This window comes from Neoarius graeffei, chromosome 4 (assembly GCF_027579695.1).
Source record: "Neoarius graeffei isolate fNeoGra1 chromosome 4, fNeoGra1.pri, whole genome shotgun sequence".
Taxonomy (NCBI): domain Eukaryota; kingdom Metazoa; phylum Chordata; class Actinopteri; order Siluriformes; family Ariidae; genus Neoarius; species Neoarius graeffei.
Genome location: NC_083572.1, coordinates 98991910 through 99018358, shown reverse-complemented (window position 1 = coordinate 99018358; position 26449 = coordinate 98991910). Strand labels below are relative to the sequence as shown.

Sequence of the window (26449 nt, the reverse complement as noted above, 5' to 3'; positions counted from 1 at the left end):
ACACCTCAAATGACATCAAGGGGGGTTGGCATCAGTATAATTCTTGTGACTTTGGTGATGCATGATCTCTAAAAGCTTCTTTCTCAGTTTCTCAATAGCGTCTTTATTCACAATGATGCCGCAAGAGGCTGTGTGATTTTACGGTTGAATTTTTTTATTTATTAGTTTGCTTCATGAGCATGAGCATGTGCTTTCAGTTCATCAACAAACACAATTTAAATAATGAAGGGATTGTGAATCTTACAGTTATAATCTAAAATATAGGGTCAGCTTGCTTTTTCTGCTGAAATGTAGTGATTTATCTGAAGAACAACATTATATTCTGTAACAATATTAAATGAATGGGCCAGGGTCAACATTGTGTTCCCGGGGCACGATATTGCCAGCGCTTTGTGTTTCAAGGGAACAATATTTGCTCAATGAAAATTTCTAGGAAACAGCACTATGGTTTATTCACACTATAATACAAGAGTGCAATGTTTCCAGACCATATGATTCATCCACTTATTTACAAGCAAACATATTCTGATGTTAAATGTTCAGAAAAAAGGTCTAAAATTGTGTAAAAGGACATGTTCATCAAATGAATTGTAATTTTATTAAAGTTCCTTCTAATGTATGAATGATCTTGAAGAAAGGTGATAACTCATCCATGTCAGGACCGTGTACTGTATGTCAAAACTATGTTTATTAGCTACACATTAGCATAATGGAGTTGAATTATGATCGAAACAAAGACAATTTTGTGTTCAAATTTATTCTTTGTGACATTTTTTATTCATTTATAGTTGCATTTAATATTGTCAAATGACAAGTTTCTGTTATCATTAATGTTATATAAAAATGATCAACAGTTGTTTCATTTGTTCTCTCTGTTGAAGTTAATAAAACACAACGAGACCATCAATGACAACGTAGCTCACTCCAGCCCAGTCTAGTCCAGAAGGAACGATCTAAAGTGGGCCACCTTGTGCAATAAATGTTGCAAGCTATATACACTATATACAAGCTATATATAGAAGCGATATCAACCTTAGGAATACCGACCTATTTGCCAGAAAGTATCCAAAACAGTGAGGAATTGACCGAGAAGAAGCGATTTTTGTTGAACTGCTCATTAAATTTTAATTAGTCCATAACTTCATGAATAATTCTAATAAAGCAAATCTGGGTAGAAGTTATATGCACCCTTGATACCCCTATCTTCATGCCAAAAAGAATAAAAATCAGTGAAGAATTGAAAGAGAAGAAGCGATTTTCGTGAAACGTGGCCGACACCGGACAGACAATGGGCAACACATGATGGCATAAACTCATCACCTGTCGGCCGGATGAGCTAATAATAATGCAGCTTGTTGTGCTACCAAGAAACCAGATGAAGACTTTCTGATGGTGGAAAACCTCCTGTCTATTAGAAAAACACTGACACTGGAGACTCCTTCCATAAAGGTTGAATATAAATTTTGTCTGTTGCAAAATCCTACTCCAATCCTCATTGTGGTGCAACAGTGGCAATGGCTGTTTGGTAGCTATGGTAGCGGGGTGTTTCACCCTGGCAGGTTCAACCATGCTACAAAGGTACCGAACTACCAACCCTAGTGGAAGACTAGTTCTGCAATACCCCAACAGGATAATGGTCTATCATCTAGAGGTTGAAGCTAGCAAAACTGGAGAGGTAGTAACTGGCCTGCCTGCCTAGCCAGTGGGGTGGCATCATTGAATGGATAAAACAATGCAAAGAAGAAAGCCTCAGTACCCTGCAGGGCAAATGGATCGTCCAACGGCGGCGGGATGAAATCCAGGAGCCCAGAGGCTGATAATCTCAGGTACCCGTAGGCCGCTGAGACGAAGGATTACAAACCTTGCCATATGTACTTACAACTGCAGGTCATTGGCAGGGAGCACCGCTTTGGCCCATCTAATGGAGGAGAAGAAGAAAATTAAATGCGACATCCTCGGTATATGTGAAACACGTCGAAAAGAAGAACTGAACACAAGATGGAAAGATGGGAGTGCCCTAAGATTTGGGAAGGCAGAAGGCACAAGATCAACAGGAGGCATCGGTTTCATCATCAGCAATGAATGGACCTCGAAAGCTGTCTCGTGCGATATAACATCATCACGCCTCGGAGTACTTGTCATTAACCTCTCGAGCCGAGCAAATCTGAAAGTTATCCAAGCGTACGCCCCTACAAGTAGCAGCGAAGACGATGAAGGGGAAGAATTTTACCGAATGCTAGATACCACACTAGTTCCTCTAGTGTTCAGGTCGGCACCGACCCGTTTTTAGGTTTAGCATGCATAAAAATACTACATAAATTTGTTTATTGCATCAAGACTTTTTGACTTTGTCAGGAACTTCTATTTAAACAAAATAAAATCCCCAAAAAAATAATTTTACTAAATTATAAAATGCTCTGGTGAAAATTGTGACCTTTGTGTTGTTAGGGTCAATTTCGACCCAGTTAAAATATAAGATTATAAAACAATAATAAATGCCAAAACTGAAATCATAAACACACAATCAGCCAACAGCCTACAGCCAACTCTTCCTCCAACCACTTGAGCTTCAGTCAGGGGCTTTTCTCTTTGCCTGTTTGACAGAACAAACAAAGACAGACATGTCCAGACATGTAAGGCCAATTGAGTTTAGAGTTGGTGACTTGCAGAGTACACATCTCCAATTTACAGCATGCAACAATGAGAAGAGGACTGAATGTAAGCCAAGCTCTGGATCATATCTTTGCTGATAATGAGGCAGAGGACACAGAGCAGTATAGCGATGGAGATGAGCAGGTCTCTGAGGAGGAAGATGATGTGGCGTATCAACCGGAAGACATAGACACATCTGATCAGTCTGATGAGGAGGTCACCGGTGCTGAAGCTGCTCCTGCTGAAACATTCAGATCCAAAAGTGGCAACATCTGTTGGAACTCAGTACCTCCTGATGTACATGGCAGGAGAGCTGCTGCAAATGTCATCAAAATGACCCCTGGGATCACAAGGTTTGCTGTGACAAGAGTAAGTGACATCAAGTCATGTTTTGATCTGTTTATGCCATTGTCACTAAAAAAAGTCATAATTGCTATGACAAACCTTGAAGGAAAAAAAGTCCATGGCAACATGTGGAATGACATTGATGAGGAATGCCTGGATGCCTACATTGGTGTTCTTCTCCTTGCTGGAGTGTACAGATCCAGCAATGAGGCCACTGATAGTCTCTGGGACACATCGACAGGCAGGAATATTTTCCAGGCAACAATGTCACTTCAGACGTTTCAAATGATATCAAGAGTCCTCAGATTTGACAACAGAGACACCAGAGCAAAATCTGACAAGCTTGCTCCCATCAGGGATGTCTGGGAGAGATGGGTGCAACTCCTTCCACTGATGTTCAACCCAGGGCCAGAGGTGACAATAGATGAACGTTTTCTCCCTTTCCGTGGAAAATGCCCATTCTGGCAATACATGCCCAGTAAGCCAGGCAAATATGGCATAAAAATCTGGGCATGCCTGGATGCCTACATTGGTGTTCTTCTCCTTGCTGGAGTGTACAGATCCAGCAATGAGGCCACTGATAGTCAACAGAAAAAAAAGACTTGTTTTTTTTCCCTTTTCTTGAAGTAAATACAGTGGTGCTTGAAAGTTTGTGAATCCTTTAGAATTTTCTATATTTCTGCATAAATATGACCTAAAACATCATCAGATTTTGACACAAGTCCTAAAAGTAGATACAGAGAACCCAGTTAAACAAATGAGACAAAAATATTATACTTGGTCATTTATTTATTGAGGAAAATGATCCAATAGTACATATCTGTGAGTGGCAAAAGTATGTGAACCTTTGCTTTCAATATTTGGTGTGACCCCCTTGTGCAGCAATAACTGCAACTAAACGTTTCCGGTAACTGTTGATCAGTCCTGCACACCGGCTTGGAGGAATTTTAGCCCATTCCTCCGTACAGAACAGCTTCAACTCTGGGATGTTGGTGGGTTTCCTCACATGAACTGCTCGCTTCAGGCCCTTCCACAACATTTCGATTGGATTAAGGTCAGGACTTTGACTTGGCCATTCCAAAACATTAACTTTATTCTTCTTTAACCATTCTTTGGTAGAATGACTTGTGTACTTAGGGTTGTTGTCTTGCTGCATGACCCACCTTCTCTTGAGATTGAGTTCATGGACAGATGTCCTGACATTTTCCTTTAGAATTTGCTGGTATAATTCAGAATTCATTGTTCCATCAATGATGTCAAGCTGTCCTGGCCCAGATGCAGCAAAACAGGCCCAAACCATGATACTACCACCACCATGTTTCACAGACGGGATAAGGTTCTTATGTTGGACTGCAGTGTTTTCCTTTCTCCAAACATAACGCTTCTCATTTAAACCAAAAAGTTCTATTTTGGTCTCATCTGACCACAAAACATTTTTCCAATAGCCTTCTGGCTTGTCCACATGATCTTCAGCAAACTGCAGATGAGCAGCAATGTTCTTTTTGGGGAGCAGTGGCTTTCTCCTTGCAGCCCTGCCATGCACACCATTGTTGTTCAGTGTTCTCCTGACGGTGGACTCATGAACATTAACATTAGCCAATGTGAGAGAGGCCTTCAGTTGCTTAGAAATTACCCTGGGGTCCTTTGTGACCTTGCCAACTATTGCACGCCTTGCTCTTGGAGTGATCTTTGTTGGTCGACCACTCCTGGGGAGGGTAACAATGGTCTTGAATTTCCTCCATTTGTACGCAATCTGTCTGACTGTGGATTGGTGGAGTCCAAACACTTTAGAGATGGTTTTGTAACATTTTCCAGCCTGATGAGCATCAACGACACTTTTTCTGAGGTCCTCAGAAATCTCCTTTGTTTGTGCCATGATACACTTCCACAAACATGTGTTGTGAAGATCAGACTTTGATAGATCCCTGTTCTTTAAATAAAACAGGGTGCCCACTCACACCTGATTGTCATCCCATTGATTGAAAACATCTGACTCTAATTTCACCTTCAAATTAACTGCTAATCCTAGGGTTCACATGCTTTTGCCACTCACAGATATGTAATATTGGATCATTTTCCTCAATAAATAAATGAGCAAGTATAATATTTTTATCTCATTTGTTTAACTGGGTTCTCTTTATCTACTTCTAGGACTTGTGTGAAAATCTGATGATGTTTTAGGTCATATTTATGCAGAAATATAGAAAATTCTAAAGGGTTCACAAACTTTCAAGCACCACTGTATATATGGGTCGAAATTGACCCGAAACACCATAGATGTTACTATAGTTGATAATATTAAAATTAAAATCTTTTTTTTTTGAACATTTAAGAGATGTGATCTAATACCCCTCAGTAATAGTCAGGTGACAGAACAACCTTTTATTTGTTTACATTATTCTCTTGAGGTTCATTTGACCACTTTTTTATATTGAAAACGAGGGGTATGCTGTTAAAAGAAAGGCCCAGGTGGCCACAACAAAAATATTAAAATCAATATTTTCATGGATAAGGGAGCCTAACAAGGTAACCAAGAGGTAAGAAACAAATTGGATGATAAATAATTGTTTTTAGGTTATTTTATGGCTGATTTAAGACATGGGTCAAAACTGACCCGTTAACATCAGAGATAGTAACAGAAAGCTAACACCAGAGGAAGGTTAAACATACAACATATACCATCGTAATGGGTGACTTCAACGCAGTGGTTGGCAAAGGACGGCCAGGAGAAAAGTTCACAGGAAGATTTGGCTTGGCGGAGAGGAACGAGAGAGGAGAACGGCTGGTCTCCGAAGTGGAGGCGAGGAGGTTATACATAGGCAACTGCCTTTTCAAGAAAAGAGCTGAGAAAAGGTGGACCTGGATATCTCCAAATGTTCAATACTGCAACGAGATCGATTATGTGCTAGTAGACAAAAGGAAAATTCTGCAAGACGTCTCTGTCATCCCACAATTGAACACCGGTAGTGACCATTGAGGGCGAAGATAGCAATAGACGAAATAAGAGAGAAGAAGGCATTGCACATATCCATGAAGAACCAACGCGTCAAGAGTGTTGACGAAAACATTCTAAAATACGCTATCAAAGAGGAGACATGGGCACAACTGGAGGACATCGACGAGGACTACGACTCACTTACCCAGAAGATCAAAGCATGCATTCGAAAGGCGCAAGTTCCCACCCCAAAAGAAGATAATGGAAGGATCTCGGAGATGATGAAGAAACTGCTGGAGAAAAGGAAGAATATGAAAAGGAATATCGAAGATCATCTAGAATATTCCATTATCTGCAAAAGTATTTGACACAATCTCAATGTAGACCTCCAAAACTTCAAGATGAAGAAGCTGATCCGGTCGGCAGAAGAACGGAAAAGTTTGAAAAAATGCAAGCGAGAAATGGCACAATACAGAATGGAAGTGACGGCTCTCAAAACCAAGGAGGGGAACACCACCACTGACAAAGGGGAAATGAAAATGACTGTCGATATGTTTTACACGAACCTTTTTAAGTCATCGATCACAATCGATCTTCCTACGTCACAAACATCACAAGCGGCGCCAGAAATTCTGACATGTGAAGTTGAAAATGCCCTCAAAATGATGAAAGGCAACAAATCTCCAGGAAAGGATGGCATAAACACGGAATCACTTCGAAGCAGCAGAGAGGCTCTTTGGAAAGTACTCGCGATACTGTTCAACCAATATATGAGGGAAGGGAAGGTACCATCACTTTGGAAACAATCAAAAAACGTCCTGTTGTACAAGAAGGGTGATCGCGAAGACCTGCGAAATTATCGGCCAATATGCCTGCTGTCCCATCTCTACAAACTCTACACTAAAATCATAGTCAACAGACTATCACAACAACTTGATGAGCAACAGCCGAGAGAGCAGGCCGGCTTTCGTAGGAAATACAGCACGATTGACCTTACCTTCACCCAACTTTTGGAACGTGCGAGGGAATACAACTTGCCTCTGTGCGTCACTTTCGTGGATTACAAAAAAGCCTTTGATAGCATTGAGATAAATGCAGTGCTGAAATCTCTACACACGCAAGGAGTTGAGCCTCAGTACATAAATGTGCTGAAAGAAGCCAACTCTGGATGTACAACAGATATCGAAGTACTATCATCGCCCGTGACAGTCCCAGTCGGAAGAGGTGTCAAACAAGGGTACACCATCTCTCCAAAATTCTTCATCGTGTGTCTCAAATCCATCATCCGAAAGGTCAGTTGGGATGGAGGTATAAACATCAACGGAGAGATACTGACACACCTCAGATTCGCAGACGACATCGCTCTCATTGCATCCACTACAGGTCAACTTCAGAATATGCTGAACGAGCTGGACAAACATAGTACAGCCGTTGGCCTCAAGATGAACCGCACCAAAACCAAGTACATGCGGTCTGACAATATAGCATACGGAAGCGTGATTATGGGAAGCGATGAAATCAAAGAGCTGGAAGTGTATACATACTTGGGACAAACAGTAAACATGAAACGCGATCAGGGTACAGAAATCTCCTGAAGGATCCGAGCAGGATGGAAGGCGTTCACCTCTACCAAAGAAGTGCTGACAGCAAGAATCTCCAGGCTCACATGTGCGAAACTGTTTAACAGTACAGTCTTACCCGCGATGCTATACGGAAGCGAGACTTGGGCCACCACACGTAAAGAGGAGCAAAGACTGAGTATGACCCAAAGGGCCATGGAAAGGTGGATGCTGGGAATCTCATTGAGGGAGCACATCAGAAATGAGGTGATACAAGAGAGAAGCGGAGTGAACGACGTGATCACAGAATACCAGAGACGGAAGCTCAACTGGGCAGGCCATGTCACCAGACTCAAAGACAACCGATGGACTCGTACAATTGTCGAGTGGTATCCAAAGAATTGGAAAAGACCACGCGGGTGACCTCCAAAACGATGGAAAGACGAGCTGAACAACAATTTCGGGACAACATGAATGAAAAGGGCGTCATCTCGTATGGAATGGAGGCGCATTGTGGCCAGCGATGGAAACATCTGAAGTCTGGCCAATCCAGGCAATCCAGGCAATAAATATCACCTTGCAGAAATTATCACCATATCTGTAATACTTTGTTTAATATTTTTGTTTTATAACAACACTTCTATTGGTTATTAGTCTTAGACTATGTGGAGAGTCCATGATACAAGTTCCTGTGAATGAGCTGTTACGATATAAACCTGGTGTACTAGAATGAGTGCATTGATATAAAGCTGTGATTTGAATTATAGCCAGAAATACCGTCAGAGCAGGTGGCACGGTGGTGTAGTGGTTAGCACTGTCACCTCACAGCAAGAAGGTTCTGGGTTCGAGCCCAGTGGCTGATAGGGGCATTTCTGTGTGGAGTTTGCATGTTCTCCCCGTGTCTGCGTGGGTTTCCTCTGGGTGCTCTGGTTTCCCCCAAAGACATGCAGGTTAGGTTAATTGGTGGCTCTGAATTGACCGTAGGTGTGAATGGTTGTGTGTCTCTATGTGTCAGTCCTGCGATGAACTGGCGACTTGTCCAGGGTGTACCCTGCCTCTCACCCATAGTCAGCTGGGATAAGCTCCAGCTTGCCCATGACCCTGCACAGGATAAGCAGTTACAGATAATGGATGGATGAAATACTGTCAGTGCTGCTGGTAGAGAAAATTATTATATGGCACAAGCTACTTCTGGTAAAATCATGCATTCTGATTGGTTCCTTGGCGGGCAGAATTTTCCCGTAATGCCTGTGGATGATTAAAGACTTTCCAAGGTGCCAGCTTTCAATGTTGGGGGGAAACGACAAAAAAAGACTGGAAATCAAAATGGAATCAAAAATGGCCAAAAGACAAAAGGGAAACAAGAGTTACCAAGTTATTCAAGAAATGAGCAACCAAGAGCATGAAGAAACCGCTAACTGCGAACAGAAATTTAGTTTTGAAACTGCTAACTGCTTATTCTGCATGCGGGACTCAACTACATTACAGATATGACGTGACAAAGTAGTCACGCCTCATTATAATGACGGTCTATTTTAATATTAGAAATTAAAAAAAAAAAACCATAACCTCGCTTTCTCGGTCTTTACAGGAAAATATCAGACCGAGCTCTTGACAGTACGGGCCGAGCCTACGGTCTGATATTTTCCTGTAAAGACCTCATGCTCAGTTATAGTGACTTGAAAAATTATTCATACCCCTTGAACTTTTTCACATTTTTCCACCTTACAACCACGAACTTAAAAGTTTTTTATTGAGATTTTATGTGATAGACCAGACCTGGGCATTTTACGGCCCGCGGGCCGCATCCGGCCCTTTAGTTCATTCTGACCAGCCCGCGGAAGGTTAATTAGAAATTACAAAATAAACATATTTTCTAATTTTACCTCATGCATGGACTGAATGTGCATTGCTTTTATTTTGAAGTTGTGTTCAACAAAAACGCAATGCGCGTGACATGAACATGACATGAAATCCCACGAAACTTAATCCCGTGATAACTACTTCCGTAATTTGTCCAGACCAACCACAAACTTGTACGTCATCCTTCAAACGGTCCAGCCAATCACATAGTGTGACGTCACCAGCAGGTGCCCAAGCCGATCTATAGATCTGATACCTACTCCGAATCGACGTTGTTGCGAGCAGGTCACAAGAAGACTTTAGCCCCCAAAATGTCCGCAAAAAGATGAAAGGTAGATGCCGAATGCAGGGCTTTCAACAAAACATGGACTGCTAAGTACTTATTTACTGAAGTCAGAGATAAAGCCGTGTGTTTAGTTTGCGGAGAGCAAATCCGAAAAACTGAAAAACACCAAATGAGGTGATTAGACTACAAATGTGGGCATCATTATTATAATATGATGTATTGGGAAATTTGATTGAATAAATGACTTTTTTTTTGTAAGGCAACCTCGTTTTTTCCATACTCTTACCAGTCTTAGCAGCTTGTAAAAACAATGTTATTTACTGCTTTATATAAAGAAATACAATTAATATTATGCAGAATTTAGTTCAGCCTTTTGGTCCGGCCCTCCACAAAATTTTCTGTTTCTCATGTGGCCCCATGGAAAAAATAATTGGCCACGCCTGTAATAGACCAACACAGAGTAGCACATAATTGTGAAGTGAAATGAAAATGATAAATGGTCTTCAAAATTTTAAACAAATAAAAATCTGAAAAATGTGATGTGCATTAGTATTCAGCCCCCCTGCGTCAATACTTTGTAGAGCCACCTTTTGCTGCAATTACAGCTGCAAGTCTTTTGTGGTATGTCTCTACCAGCTTTGCACATCTAGACACTAAAATTTTTGCCCATTCTTCTTTGCAAAATAGCTCAAGCTCAGCCAGATTGGATGGAGAGCATCTGTGAACAGCAATTTTCAAGTCTTGCCACAGATGCTCAATGGGATTTAGGTCTGGACTTTGACTGGGCCATTCTAACACATGAATATTCTTCGATCTAAACCATTCCATTGTAGCTCTGGCTGTACAGTATGTTTAGGGTCATTGTCTTGCTGGAAGGTGAATCTCCTTCCCAGTCTCAAGTCTTTTGCAGCCTCCAACAGGTTTTCTTCCAGGATTGCCCTGTATTTAGCTCCATCCCTCTTTCCATCAACTCTGACCAGCTTCCCTGTCCCTGCTGAAGAAAAGCATCCCCATAGCATGATGCTGCCACCACCATGTTTCACAGTGGGGATGGTGTGTGCAGGGTGATGAGCAGTGTTAGTTTTCCACCACACATAGCGCTTTGCATTTAGGCCAAAAAGTTCAACTTTGGTCTCATCTGACCAAAGCACCTTCTTCCACATGTTTGCTGTGTCCCCTACATGGCTTCTAGCAAACTGCAAACGGGACTTCTTATGCTTGTCTTTCAACAATGGCTTTCTTCTTGCCACTCTTCCAAAAAGGCCAGATTTGTGGAGTGTATGACTTATAGTTGTCCTGTGCACAGATTCTCCCACCTGAGCTGTGGATTTCTGCAGCTCCTCCAGAGTGATCATGAGCCTCTTGGCTGCTTCTCTGACCAGTGCTCTCCTTGCTCGCTCTGTCAGTTTAGGTGGACGGCCATGTCTTGGTAGGTTTGCAGTTGTGCCATACTTTTTCCATTTTTGAATGATGGATTGAACAGTGCTTCTTGAGATGTTCAGAGCTTGGAATATTTTTTTTATAACCTAACCCTGCTTTAAACTTCTCCAGAACTTTATCCCTGACCTGTCTGGTGAGTTCTTTGGTCTTCATGATGCTGTTTGTTCTTCAGTGTTCTCTAACAAACCACTGAGGCCTTCACAGAACAAGTGTATTTATGCTGAGAGTAAATTACACACAATAGGACTCTATTAACTAATTAGATAACTTCTGAAGGCAATTGATTGCACTGGACTGTATTTAGAGGTATCAGAGTACAGGGGGCTGAATACTAATGCACACCACATTTTTCAGATTTTTATTTGTTTAAAATTTTGAAGACCATTTATCATTTTCGTTTCACTTCACAATTATGTGCTACTCTGTGTTGGTCTATCACATAAAAGCTCAGTAAAAAACTTTTTAAGTTCGTGGTTGTAAGGTGGAAAAATGTGAAAAAGTTCAAGGGGTATGAATACTTTTTCAAGGCACTGTAATAAGTAGTTATTAACCAACACCTTCCGACCAATCAGAACTAGGAACTGGAATTGGACCACATTTAGATTTGCTGATTTTACTCTATCTTTCATGACACAATTATTTGACTTTTTCATTTGCATGCCAGCTCACATCTTTGGAGCCGTTCCTCAATGATAACCCTGATGTACGGTCGTAGTGAATTATGGGTAACACCGATCCTCGCTGACGTCCCGGGAATAACACTATATCTATAGGCACTTGAGCATAAAATAACCACTATAAAGAAGCCTCATTATGGAGAAATCAGTGTTCTAGCAATGGGAATAGACTTAAAATGACCATCGATTTGGTAAACAACATTGGCTCGGGATGAATTGTAGCACTGGGGACACAGCCAGATTGCACAACCCTGTCAGTGGGTGGTCTCAACATCCCATCATGGTGGGTGGCTCATCTGTGAAGTGTGTTTAAACAGAGACTGGGGGTTTATGGGCTGGAACAGATAGATATGTGTCAGAGACGGGGGGTGGGGGGGGTAGAGGGTGGAGGGGATGATTGAGGACGCTGTTCAACACACACACAAACACACAAACTCAGAGGAATGTGATGCCCTTTCGACTGATGAAGCCGTTGCCTCGGTTGGGTCTTATCAGCCATTTTCTATCCACCATTCACATCTGATATTAGAAGTCCACTTATTCCGAGTGCACTACCACGATCAGATTTTTACACCGCCACAATATATGATCTAATCTATTGTATATCAGTGTGAAATCCCTGTGTGAAAATGAAACTACATTGAATATAGACGGCAATATATTTACGCTCCGACATACAGATACAGTATTCTTTATCTCTGACTAAACATACCCCCCACCTCACCTCACCCCCTCCTCTCTTCCAGCCATTTATCTTTGTGCCCTCTATCTGACGTGATTAATATGGCAGGTCTGTCCCCTTTATGTTTGCTATAAATCATAGAGGCGGGTCCGAAAGGCTGCGTCCACTCACAATGAACTGTTTTTATTTCACCATTTATCAAAAGCTACAATAAAAGAAAGTTGTCCTGTTGATAATTAATATTGGAGAATACATGATTTCAGACCGAGACAAATCCATTGTTTGGGCTGTTTGAGAAATCTGGTACCGCTTTATTTTAAGGTTCTGCAATGAATTAACTGTGATTAAACAATTAATAATGTGCGAGGAAATCATGACAGATGAATTGCAAGCAAAAGTAGGATTTGGGTTACAAAAACTTTAGCTTGAGGAAAGGAAAAAAAAAAAAACAGCACTGAGCCCCTTCCTGTAACTTCTAACAAGTTTAGAGACGCTTATAGACACTTGTTGAGGTTGATGGTTGAGGGATTTTGCATGTGTACAACATCATACACTTTATTAGGAACACCCATCCATCCACCCACCTGCTGTTTTATGCAGTTCTCTAATCAGCGGATCCCTTGATGCATCAAATCATGTAGATGCAAATCAAAAGCGTCAGATAATTAACGTTCACTTCAAAGATCGGAACAGGAAAAGTTATGATCTCAAAGTGTGACTTTCTTTTACTGTGGCATGGGTGTTGGTTTGAGCCAGATGGTTTGAGTTGGTTTGAATGTTTCAGAAACTGATGATCTCCTGGGGTTTTCACACACAACAGTCTCGAGAGTTTACACAGATAGAATGGTGCGAAAAACAAAAAACAGTGAGTGAGTGAGTGAGTGAGTGACAGTTCTGTCGGTGGAAATAAACACCTTGTTGATAAGAGAAGTCAGAGGAAAATGGACAGACTGGTTTGAGCTTTTTTGCCAGGAAGGATATAGTAATTCATAGCAACTCTTTACAAAGGTGGTGAGCAGAAAAGCATCTCAGCATGCAACAGCGGAAGAATACATTGGGTTCCACTCCTGCAGCCATGAACAGGGATCTTAAAATCAAGAACAAGTTCCTATTAAAGTGGCCAGTGAGTGCATTTATACCCCAGGGAACAAGCACGTGGTTAAAGGCAACAACAGGATTCCTTGGGAGTACGAGGAAATAATAATACAAATAAATAATATAATATAATATAATATAATATAATATAATATAATATAATATAATATAATATAATATAATATAATATATGTTTGGTTTTTTTTCTTCTAAATTTCTAGATCAACTGCATTGTTCATTCACACCTCTAACTAACTAGAGTTAAATCACACAGGAATTTCCCAAAATGTTGAGTATTGTTAAAATAACATTAGATATTAAACTGACAATGCTATAAAATAAGTTTTTCATAATAGTGGATGGTTTTTTTCTTGATTAAACTATTAAACTATAAAGAAATAATATTCCAATAAAAATTGTTTCCAGCTAAAAGTCATTCTTTTGAGAGTTCCATTACAGGGTAATGAATATTTAAATTCCAAAAAAAAAATCAAAGGAATATTTTTTGTTTTATTAAGTATGCACATTTATGCATAATTAATTAGTTGAAACCACATTTTCATGAATAAATGTAACATGAAAAAGTTCCACTCAAAAGAAAGAAAGAAAAATAATATCAGCATCAGCTGTGAAAGACTGATTGTGATATTAAAATTAAAAAAATAAAAATAAAAAAAAGTCTCGTGAGATGCTTTTCTGTTCAACACGGTTGTAAAGAGTGGTTATTTGTGTTACCAGAGCCTTCCTGTGAACTGGAAATAGTCTGACCATTCTCTTCTGAACTCACACATCAACAAGGAATTTCCACCCACAGAAACCTCAAACCAGCTCATATCTTACCTTAAAAAGCAGCTCCCTATGGTTTTCTTGTTGCCTCGGGTTGGGTTGTAGTTGCCTTCTTTATTATCTCCACCAACTTTGTTAGAGGAGGTTATGTTTTCTTCTCAGTTTGTTTTGCCTGCTCCCAAGGTAACTCAAAAAGTAGCGGATGGATTTTGATGAAATTCTGAAGAAAGGTCGACTATGGGTCAAGGAATAATTGATTCAATTTTGCATATGAAAACGTGGCTTGGTGGAGGTATGCACTCTACCGAGTGCCCTTCTAGTTTGTTTGTTTGCTTTTTGGTCTGTTTCCAATGTAACTCAAAAAGTAGTGAATGGAATTGGATGAAATTTGGTGTACAGGTTTAGTGTTATCCTAGGTTCAAGTAATTTGATTTTGATGTTGATAATATGTGGCTTGGGAGAGGTACGCGCTCTACCATGCGCCCTTCCTTTCACTACTCAAAAAGTAGTGAATGGATTTTTGATGACATTTTGAGGAAAGGTGAGCCATGGGCCAAGGAACAATTGATTAGATTTTGATGCAAATCCAGATATGTGTGTGGATCCAGGATAAAAAAAAAGGTTTATTTATTTATTTATTTATTTATTTATTGTCTGTTCCAAACGTAACTCAAAAAGTAGTTAATGGATTTGGATGAAATTTGGTGGACAGTTGAAGTATTATCCTAGGTTCACGTGGTTTGATTTTGATGTTGATAATACGTAGCTTGGTGGAGGTATGCCCTCTGTTAAGTTCCCATCTAGTTACTTCCTATTTTTTTTCTTTGTTTGTTTGCTTTTTTTTTGCGCCAACAAAGATAAATACTTTCTCACATTGCTTGAGCTGAAAATTTGAATATTCAATTCAACTTTATTCACACACAATATACGGTATAATATGAGAAAGAACATTTACTAAAAGGTGTGGTACAATTGTCTCATCTCATCATCTCTAGCCGCTTTATCCTGTTCTACAGGGTCGCAGGCAAGCTGGAGCCTATCCCAGCTGACTACGGGCGAAAGGCAGGGTACACCCTGGACAAGTCACCAGGTCATCACAGGGCTGACACATAGACACAGACAACCATTCACACCCTGCATATCTTTGGACTGTGGGGGAACCGGAGCACCTGGAGGAAACCCACGCGGACACGGGGAGAACATGAAAACTCCGCACAGAAAGGCCCTCGCCGGCCACGGGGCTCGAACCCGGACCTTCTTGCTGTGAGGCGACAGCGCTAACCACTACACCACCGTGCCACCCGGTGCAATTATATATAATAGAAAAAAATAATTGATGTAAGGGGTGTGTGTGTGGCTGTTGAAATAGTATAAACCTTCGTGTCAACAGCCACCCATGCCATATTACTTTGGGTTTTTTAATTTTTTTAAATTACTTTTATTTATTTATTTATTTATTGTTAGAACAAGAGAACTATACAAATATACATTGCGGCTAAATACACTAAATACACTATACTTATTTACACACAACTCTATGGAAAATGACACTAACACAAACACTTAGCCTATAACTTAACATAATTTTTTAGGCTATAAAGAAACAAACACTTATTTTTTGGTTTAAAATATGATATGATCCTAAGTTTTTTAATTCTATGGGAATTCCTCCTTCCCAGAGTTTGGAGACGGGAAATTGATGGACGAACAATATTCCCCTTAGCTGATAATCTAGTGTTGTAAGAACATCGTTCATTAGCCATCCTGAGCAGATTTCTAAATGTTTTAGGAACTAGTGAGCTATTATTTATAATTTTATACGCTAGTACAGACATATTTAATTTGAAAATATTCTCAAAAGTTAATATTCCAAGGATATTATATAAAGGAGCAGCATGTTCCCTTGCACAGGCAATAGTTGTATCTGATGTTTATTTGATGCAATCAGTCTTCTCATTCCTATAGAGTGCTCATCATTGTGGAAGGCAGAGTATAGATCACGTTCTCAATATCGAGTTACTACTGACTGTAGCCCATCTGTCGTCATGGAGAATTTGTCAGTTCCCCTTTTATGCCGCCCATCAGAAAGGGACCATCGCTTTGCAGATATTCCTCCTCAGCACACTCGGATGTAACCCATCCCAATGAAGTATATAATCTACTGAAATAAAATCACGCTTACGATGATCACTCTTCATCGGCAGTGTGGTGTTTATTACAGCCTTCACTGCTGAAATATGACCATGTTGAAGTTTGTAATTGTTGCAGAATGTAGAAAATTATGTAGTAAGCAGAGATCCCTAGTCACACTCTATATGATATATTGTGCATTTCTGAGGATGATGCCAATAAATCATATCCTATGTAGTGTAGAAAGCTGAATGGCTCCATATTGAATGTGTAGTGCACTAGATTATTTCAAAGCATATATATATATATATATATATATATATATATATATATATATATATATATATATATATATATATATACCCTACACACACACACACACACACTGCACTGAAAATGGGAGCTGGAAGCAGAACACTAGATTAGACATAATTAGATATATATATTTAAGGAGATGGGATTTTATATTGTACCCTATATACTGTAGTGCACAGTCTGAATGGCTCTATAATAGGATTAAAGTGCACGAGGTGTGATGGAGAAGCTGTAATTTTATATGCGATGTTGTAGAGATCAAAAAGTCATACTGAGACGAATCCCAAATTGCTCCTGATTGGACAAATAATGCAGTTCATGGGGTGCAGAAGCTAACTTCTTTCTTTCTTTCTTTCTTTCTTTCTTTCTTTCTTTCTTTCTTTCTTTCTTTCTTTCTTTCTTTCTTTCTTTCTTCCTTCCATCCATCCATCCATCCATCCAATGGGTGCAGAAGCTCACTTCTTTGTTTGTTTGTTTGTTTGTTTGTTTGTTTCATCCATCCATCCATCCATCCATCCATCCATCCAATGCAGTTCAAAAAGTGCAGCTCACGTCTTTCTTTCTTTCTTTCTTTCTTTCTTTCTTTCTTTCTTTCTTTCTTTCTTTCTTTCTTTCTTCCATCCAATGCAGTTAAAAGGGTGCAGAAGCTCATTTCTTTCTTTCTTTCTTTCTTTCTTTCTTTCTTTCTTTCTTTCTTTCTTTCTTTCTTTCTTTCTTTCATCCATCCAATGCAGTTCAAAGGGTGCAGAAGCTCATTTCTTTCTTTCTTTCTTTCTTTCTTTCTTTCTTTCTTTCTTTCTTTCTTCCATCCATCCATCCATCCATCCATCCATCCATCCATCCATCCATCCATCCATCCATCCAATGCAGTTCAATGGGTACAGAAGCTCACTTCTTTGTTTGTTTGTTTGTTTGTTCCATCCATCCATCCATCCATCCATCCATCCATCCATCCATCCATCCAATGCAGTTCAAAAAGTGCAGCTCACGTCTTTCTTTCTTTCTTTCTTTCTTTCTTTCTTTCTTTCTTTCTCTTTCTTTCTTTCTTTCTTTCTTTCTTTCTTTCTTTCTTTCTTTCTTTCTTTCTTTCTTTCTTTCTTTCTTTCTTTCTTTCTTTCATCCATCCAATGCAGTTCAAAGGGTGCAGAAGCTCATTTCTTTCTTTCTTTCTTTCTTTCTTTCTTTCTTTCTTTCTTTCTTTCTTTCTTTCTTTCTTCCATCCATCCATCCATCCATCTGTATGTACTACCTGGAGCTTACTTTGAAATTGTTTTTTAAGATAGAGTTCACTAGATAGGGTGCAGAATTCATTCATTTCATATTTGATACACTGCACTATATCATCTAGTGTGCTAGTAAAGGTAAATGGGTCCTGAATCTCAAATGGCTCCATATCAGGCAGATAGTTTGCTCTAAATGTGTAAGAGTGATTATTTCATCCCCTATGTACTGTAGTGCAGTCATATAGGAATCACAAATGGCTCCATATTGGAAGTGAACTGTAATAGACACACTGTAAAAACAAACAAACTTGTGTTAACTTAAAAAAAGTGATTAACCTGTTTGCCTTAAAATTTCAAGTTTGTTGAAACTCATACAGTAAGTTAGCACAATGCAATTTGATTGCCTCATTATGCTAACTTACTGTATGAGTTTTAATAAACTCAAAATGTTAAGGCAACAAGGTTACTGACTTTTTTAAATTCAAAACAACTTTTTTTTATAGTGCAGGGTGTATTATTATTATTATTATTATTATTGTATACTGCACATATAATGGGGGCAGCACGGTGGTGTAGTGGTTAGCGCTGTCACCTCACAGCAAGAAGGTCCGGGTTCAAGCCCTGTGGCCGGCGAGGGCCTTTCTGTGTGGAGTTTGCATGTTCTCCCCATGTCCGCGTGAGTTTCCTCCGGGTGCTCCGGTTTCCTCCACAGTCCAAAGACATGCAGGTTAGGTTAACTGGTGACTCTAAATTGACCATAGGTGTGAATGTGAGTGTGAATGATTGTCTGTGTCTATGTGTCAGCCCTGTGATGACCTGGCGACTTGTCCAGGGTGTACCCCGCCTTTCGCCCGTAGTCAGCTGGGATAGGCTCCAGCTTGCCTGCGACCCTGTAGAACAGGATAAAGCGGCTAGAGATGATGAGATGAGACATATAATGGTAACTGGAAGCAGAATGCAAAATCAGATGCTTAACAGTTATTCCACAAAATCGAGTTGTACATGAGCTGATAGCTCATGAGGCACGTAGCACCAAGTTGGCTATAAGCCATGTACGACAAGATTGAGTTGAATAACTGTTTTATTTTATCCACATTCACTGGATTTTGAGAAACAGAGCATTTTTAATTTTTATTTTCTGAAAATTCGATAAATAAAAACTATACAAAACATCTGACAAAACTGTTTCTGTTTAGAATGTAAACAAACCAGTGAAATGACAGTAGCAATTTGTGAAAAATGTGAAAATAATAATTCGATGGCACGGTGGTGTAGTGGTTAGCACTGTTGCCTCACAGCAAGAAGGTCTGGGTTCGAGCCCCGTGGCTGGCGAGGGCCTTTCTGTGTGGAGTTTGCATCTTCTCCCTGTGTCCGGGTACTCCGGTTTCGTCCAAAGACATGCAGGGTGTGAGTGTGAATGGTTGTCTATGTGTCAGCCCTGTGATGACCTGGCGACTTGTCCAGGGTGTACCCCGCCTTTTGCCCGTAGTCAGCTGGGATAGGCTCCAGCTTGCCTGCGACCCTGTAGAACAGGATAAAGTGGCTAGAGATAATGAGATGTTCTTACCATCAAACACTTTTATTTCATATTTTGTTGCGAGTTTTTTTTTTGTATTTTTGGGGTTTTGTTTTCAAGTAAAGTTTTTATTTCGTCCTCAGTTGGTTCAGCAACACACTCCGCCATTTTGTTTTTCTCTACTCATGGTATATGAGCTGATATCCTAGTAGTAGCGCAGCCAATCAGAGTGTGTGGTTGCTCATATTCAGTCAATGTGGATAGAATAATTAATCTCAGGCTGGAGTGAAGGAATCTAGGAACACTAGTAGGGCTGCACAAAAATATGTCACTTAAAATCATTTATCATTTTGGCTCTTGAAGCAATTCAATTAAAGAACAGCATTGATTGTGAGCCAGTGAATGTAGATCGAATAATATTAGATATACACTCACTGGAAACTTTATTAGGAACACCCATCCACCTGCTGTTTGACGCCGTTTTCTAATCAGCCGATCCATTGACAGCAGCACAATACATTGAATCATCCAGATAAAAATCAAGAGCTTCAGGGAATTAATGTTCACTTCGAACCTCAGAATGGGAAAAGTTGTGATCTCAAAGTGTGACTTTCTTTCACTGTGGCATGGGTGTTGATTTGAGCCAGATGGTTTGAGTTGGTTTGAGTATTTCAGAAACTGATGGTCTCCTGGGGTTTTCACACACAACAGTCTTGAGAGTTTACACAGATAGAATGGTACGAAAAACAAAAAAAACATCGAGTGAGTGCCTGAGTAACAGTTCTGTGGGTGGAAACAAACGCCTTGTTGGTAAGAGAAGTCAGATGAAAATGGACAAATTGGTTCGAGCTTTTTTGCCAGGAAGGATATAGTAACTCATAGCAACTCTGTACAACCGTGGTGAGCAGAAAAGCATCTCAGCATGCAACAGTAGAAGAACACATTGGGTTCAACTCTTGCAGCCAAGAACAAGTTCCTATTAAAGTGGCCAGTGAGTGTATACTTCACGAGATAATGTTATATTATATCCTAGTATGAAGTGTTAATATTTTTCCTGGTATTGCACATGGACTGAATCTTAAATGGCTCCATTTTTTTCTGCACAAGATAGTGTGTCGTGTGTGTTATTTTATACCTGTGCTAATATTAGGAAATATACAACATTGTATAAATAGTTCACTAGACAGGATGTCATAGTTATAATTGTTCTCTGTGAACATAAAGCTCTCCAAAGTGTATGTTTTGTATTGTATGTCTTTCAGTGCAACGTAAAGCAGTCATGCTCACTGGGTTTTAAGGGTTAAGCGACTTAGCACTTCGCCACTGCGGAACGTTTAAATGCTCTCTCCACACAGATAACTCGAGTTTCAGTGGTTTATCCCGTCTTTTCTTCCTGGTTTTGTGTTCATTCGTCTGTGAGACGCTGAAGGAAACACTCCAGTGATCGTACTCCTAAAAGACGACCTCTCCTCCATCCCGCCTTCTTCCCTCGCTCCATTTCCTAGTGCTGTTCCAGATGCACACCACTGCACCCACATTCAGCATCCAGACACTGAAGAGAGAGAGAGAGAGAGAGAGAGAGAGGAGTTAGTTCAGGGGAAATGAGGTGACAGAGGGAGGGGGTGTTTTCTTCTCATTACTTGTTGCCTACAGCGCTACAGATTATGGACGTAAAATCATTTTTCCACATCATCATTTTCCATTTTCAGCAATTTTTGTTTGTAATTCATCCATTAAATAAAGGAATAATAATAATAATAATAATAATAATAATCACAATTCAGCAAAGGTTGATAGGAATATGCTAAGTTATGCTAAGCGGGTTAAGCTAATAAGTCAGTGTGAGCTGAAATAAAAAGTCACTAACTAATGAAGCTCAACTGGTGAAGGTGATGGGGCTAAATTGGAACTGTAGCGGGCTGAGCTAATGAGGCCGTGTTGCTATTTATGCAAGCTAAGCACAATAGCAGGTCCAGCTAGCAAAGCCTAATTTAGCAAAGGCTGTGCATTTACTCAGCATGCTGAACTCGGGAAAATGATGGTGCGAAGTATTGAGGAAGTAACTGACATTGACTGGTGTCTGTTTTGTGTTGGTATGTTGTTCATCCGGGGCGGCATGGTGGTGTAGTGGTTAGCACTGTCGCCTCACAGCAAGAAGGTTCTGGGTTCGAGCCCCGTGGCCGGCGAGGGCCTTTCTGTGCGGAGTTTGCATGTTCTCCCCGTGTCCGCGTGGGTTTCCTCCAGATGCTCTGGTTTCCCCCACAGTCCAAAGACATGCAGGTTAGGTTAACTGATGACTCTAAATTGACCGTAGGTGTGAATGTGAGTGTGAATGGTTGTCTGTGTCTATGTGTCAGCCCTGTGATGACCTGGCGACTTGTCCAGGGTGTACCCCGCCTTTCGCCCGTAGTCAGCTGGGATAGGCTCCAGCTTGCCTGCGACCCTGTAGAACAGGATAAAGCGGCTAGAGATAATGAGATGAGATGAGATGTTGTTCATCCTTATACAACACTGTACAAACATTAGCAAAGCAGCATTTTTCATAACAACCCTACCATAGTTCACGCAATGCCAACCCAATGTTGGTACACTATTCATAACATCTCTCTACATCTTGGGTGCTTCTTTTCATTCAGTTTTCAATCCCAGCATTAAACAAATAGAATGGCTGCTATTCGCCCAAGAACAGGTGATCATGCTGAGTTAATTAACAGTTTTTCCACAAAATCGAGTTGTGTATGAGCTGATAGCTGATGAAGCACATAGCACAGAGTTGCCTATAAGCCATGTACGGCGAGATTGAGTGGAATAACTGTTTTATTCTATCCACATTCACTGGATTTTGAGAAACAGAGTATATTTATTTTTATTTTTTGCAAATTTGATAAATACAAACTTTGTACAAAATGTCTGACAAAAATCATTTCCGCTTAGAATGTAAACAAACCAGCAAAATGACAGTAGCAATTTGTGAAACATGCTATAATAATAATAATAATAATAATAATAATAATTCTTGAAGAATTTTTAAAAAGATATGTTCTTACCATGAAATTCTTTCATTCCATATTTTGTTGCTTTTTTGCATTTTTTGGGTTTTTGTTTTCGAGTAGAGCTTTTATATCGTCCTCAGATGGTTCAGCGACATGCTCCACCATTTTCTTCTTCTTCTTTAGGGTTTTTTGGCAGTTGGCAAACCAACTTAAAGGTGCATTACCACCACCGACTGGACTGGAGTGTGGTGGAACTAGATATTTTGGGGAAAAAATATTATTTTATCTTTTTCTGTGGGCGGCACGGTGGTGTAGTGGTTAGCGCTGTCGCCTCACAGCAAGAAGGTCCGGGTTTGAGCCCCGTGGCCGGCGAGGGCCTTTCTGTGTGGAGTTTGCATGTTCTCCCTGTGTCCGCGTGGGTTTCCTCCGGGTGCTCCGGTTTCCCCCACAGTCCAAAGACATGCAGGTTAGGTTAACTGGTGACTCTAACTTGACCGTAGGTGTGAATGTGAGTGTGAATGGTTGTCTGTGTCTATGTGTCAGCCCTGTGATGACCTGGCGACTTGTCCAGGGTGTACCCCGCCTTTCGCCCGTAGTCAGCTGGGATAGGCTCCAGCTTGCCTGCGACCCTGTAGAACAGGATAAAGCAGCTAGAGATAATGAGATGAGATGAGCTTTTTCTGTTTCTTTTAAATACTTGAGAACAAAGCTATATATCTGACTTGATGCACTCCACCATTTTGTTTTTCTCTACTCATAGTATATGAACTGATAGCCTCGTAGTAGAGTAGCCAATCAGAGTGCACAATTGCTCATATCCAGTGACTGTGGATAGAATAATAAAGCCTATACCTCATTCACACTCACACTGAAAACAATAAATTTACTGCTATATTATGCTGGAATGGTGTCATGTCCGAATGGGAACAAAGCAAAAAAATCTAAATGTTAATCTATCACTTGGCAACCTAGTAACATTTACAGTAATCTTTCGTCACGGCTTTGGTGGGAATTGAATTCATCGGATTAACATGTTTTGACTGGTTGCGATGTTTCGGGTGATAACGTTAATGACGATGTAGTGATCTTGCAACAAAACTACTACCTCAAATGGTCTCGATTTAAAGCAGCCAGCATCAAACGCTTCACAAAAAGCAAAGAAAACATCACCAGATATTACTGGAAATTGGAACAACACCAAAATTACAGAACTGTTGACTTGCTCGTGTTGAAGACGAAAGTACTTGCCAGATATCTGGTACTGTGGTATATGGCAAAATTATAGGCATTCTCCGCGAAAAAGGTGTCCATAGAAGCTACCTCATGAATTATATGCCATATCTGGCCTCACATCTTTTACACGTTTCGCAGAGGTTCACAGTCTGTAGCATCCTGTTAAATACAGTACAGTCAGGTGGGAATACATGATGTCCATGTATCCCATGTTGGTTTTACCTATTACATCACATGGCATTTAGCAGATGCTGTTATCCAGAGCGACGTGCAACAAGTGCAGAAGTCAGGTACAAGAAGTGCTGTACTTCGAGACAAATACTGTAAGTTCTAGCACTGATTGAACAAGTGACAGAATAACACAAAGTGTTATATTCTGTTGAAGTATGAACAAGCAGCAAACAGCCGAGGAAAGCAAAACAATTCAACCATACAAATGAGCTGACAAAGTACAACTAAATAGAGAAAAATAAGACTCCAACGGCTAACTCCAGGCTAGACAGTACACAGCCTGGGTTGGTCAAGACCTCTATGCAGTTACATAATATGCAGGGAAGCAAGGAAGAGGTACAGCCTGCAGAGGGGGTTCTTCAGTCTGTGTTTGAAGGTGGTCAGGGAGTCAGCAGTTCTGACCTCAGTGGGAAGGTCATTCCACCAACGGGGAACCAGGACAGACAGTAGCCTTGAACAGGCTGGGCAGGAGCAGAGAGGAGGGTAGCAGAGCATAGGGATCTGGCTGGCGTACAGGGCCGAATCAGTCTCTGGAGGTATACTGGACTTGACCCCTTGACTACCTGGTAAGCTCGCACCAATGTCTTAAAGTTGATGCGAGTTGTGAGCTACGTCATACAGGTTTCATATGTGAACAGGGCTGTATAGTGCTAAAGCTGAGGTGGATCAACAAGTTGATGATAAGCTGATGTCATGCAAACTATATAGTACTGTATTAGCATTTCCCAACCAGCCTAAAAGCAGGCCTGTAGTACTCGAGTCTAGGAATCGGACCCGAGTCCAACTCGTGCCCTAATTTTAAGGACTCGTGGCTTGACTTGGACTTGAACACTGATGACTCAGACTCGTGCACTAACTGCATTCAGACTCGTAAACTGGAGACGAGGACTCTGATTTTTTTCCTTTTTTTTTTGTAACATGCCATAATAATTTGTCATAATATATTTATATCTACATTAATTTTTATACTAATTTTGTGCAAGAGAATGCACATTCACGTGTTCATATGTCATGTTCAGGAACAAACTAACGTTAATGTGGCTAAAATGCCTGGAGAGAACGCCGCTAGGATTGTCTGCTTTGCTTATACAGACTTCTCGTGCAGTGAGGGGATAAAAAAAAAATGCACTGCTATGTGTTCCATATGTAGAAGAACTATCGAGGAGACGACGGGGACAACCTCGAATTTCAATCGTCATTTGGAAAGACTCCACCCAGAGAAGTAAGTGCCACACTATGTTCATTGCTCTGTTGATAGTGGGTGGGGCGTGCTTGCTGAGTAATGAACTAGCTAATGTTAACCCTCTCTCATGTTATTTGCCCTGTTGATAGTGGGCGGGGCTTGCTGAGCGATAAACAAGTTTTTTATCTGTAGCCTGTTAACTAAAATGGGGCAGTCAAGTAGTAACATTAGTCCAACACAGTAGCAGAGATGGTTTCACGTAAAGGCAACAACAGCCACCCTCAAATGGTGCAGTTGGAGTCCTGTTCTTGGACTCGACTTGAAATTTTCTTTAATGATATGGATTTGACTCAGACTTGAACATTGGGGACTCGCGATTGGACGCGGCCTTGAGATTTAGGCTACATCCACACGACAACGGCAACGAGATGTTATTTAAAAATATATCGCATCCAAATGGGCAACGATCAGTAAAATATCAGGTCCATATGGCAACGAAACGCTTGCTGAAAACGATGCAATACACATGCCACACCTCTAGGGGCGCTGTAAGACGGTCCCTTCAGAGACACCAGAACAATAGAAGAAGTAAGGACACATGCGCATAAACTATTATGCACGAGACTTCATATTAGCCACAAAGTCAGGAAAATCTGTTCGTAAAATTACATTATAATGACCAAATACAATGAAAAGTATTTTTCCAGTCTCACCTGTGAAAGGTAATCCCATGTGATCTTGTTTGGATGGCAAACCTGTTGGTACAGTTAAACGCAGCTAATCTTTATTCTCTGCTTTGACCTATCCAATATAGCGGCGAGGATGACGTACAGTATGATTCTACGCGGAAGGCGGCGTCTTTAATTGTCCGGAATAAATTGAATGCTACACGTTGATGGATTCATTTGTTGTTTCTCACCTGTGAAAGGTAATCCCATGTGATCTCGTTTGGACGGTAAACCTGTTGGTACAGTTAAACGCAGCACATGAATCTTTATTCTCCGCTTTGACCTATCCAATATGGCGGCGAGGATGACGTATGATTCTACGTGGAAGGCGGCGTCTTTAATGGTCCGGAATAAATTCAATGCTACACGTTGATGGATTAATTTGCTCTTCTACGGCCTTTTTGAGGAATGTATTGTAGGACTTAAACCAATATCTGAAGAGGTGAGATCGCACCTTTTTTTCCCTATTTTTGTTGGTGGGATTGACTCTGCCCTAAGGGCAGAGTCTCTCTCTCTCTCTCTCTCTCTCTCTTTCTCTCTCTCACTTTGCACCATTACACAATAAATATTCACAGTG

The 26449-nt window shown here is 40.5% G+C and overlaps 1 protein-coding gene across 3 annotated transcripts in view; it reads left to right on the top strand.

The window, feature by feature from the left end:
* The window catches only part of LOC132885395 (protocadherin-9), a 545816-nt gene that overhangs the window by 134901 nt on the left and 384466 nt on the right, over positions 1–26449 (top strand). For 2 of the 3 annotated variants that reach the window (XM_060920041.1, XM_060920043.1), the window contains exon 3: positions 25112–25183. The exons of the other annotated variant lie outside the window; for it this stretch is intronic. In XM_060920041.1, coding sequence (XP_060776024.1) covers positions 25112–25183 — 72 coding nt within the window. The remainder of the gene's footprint in view (positions 1–25111; positions 25184–26449) is intronic. 3 annotated transcript variants of the gene reach the window in all.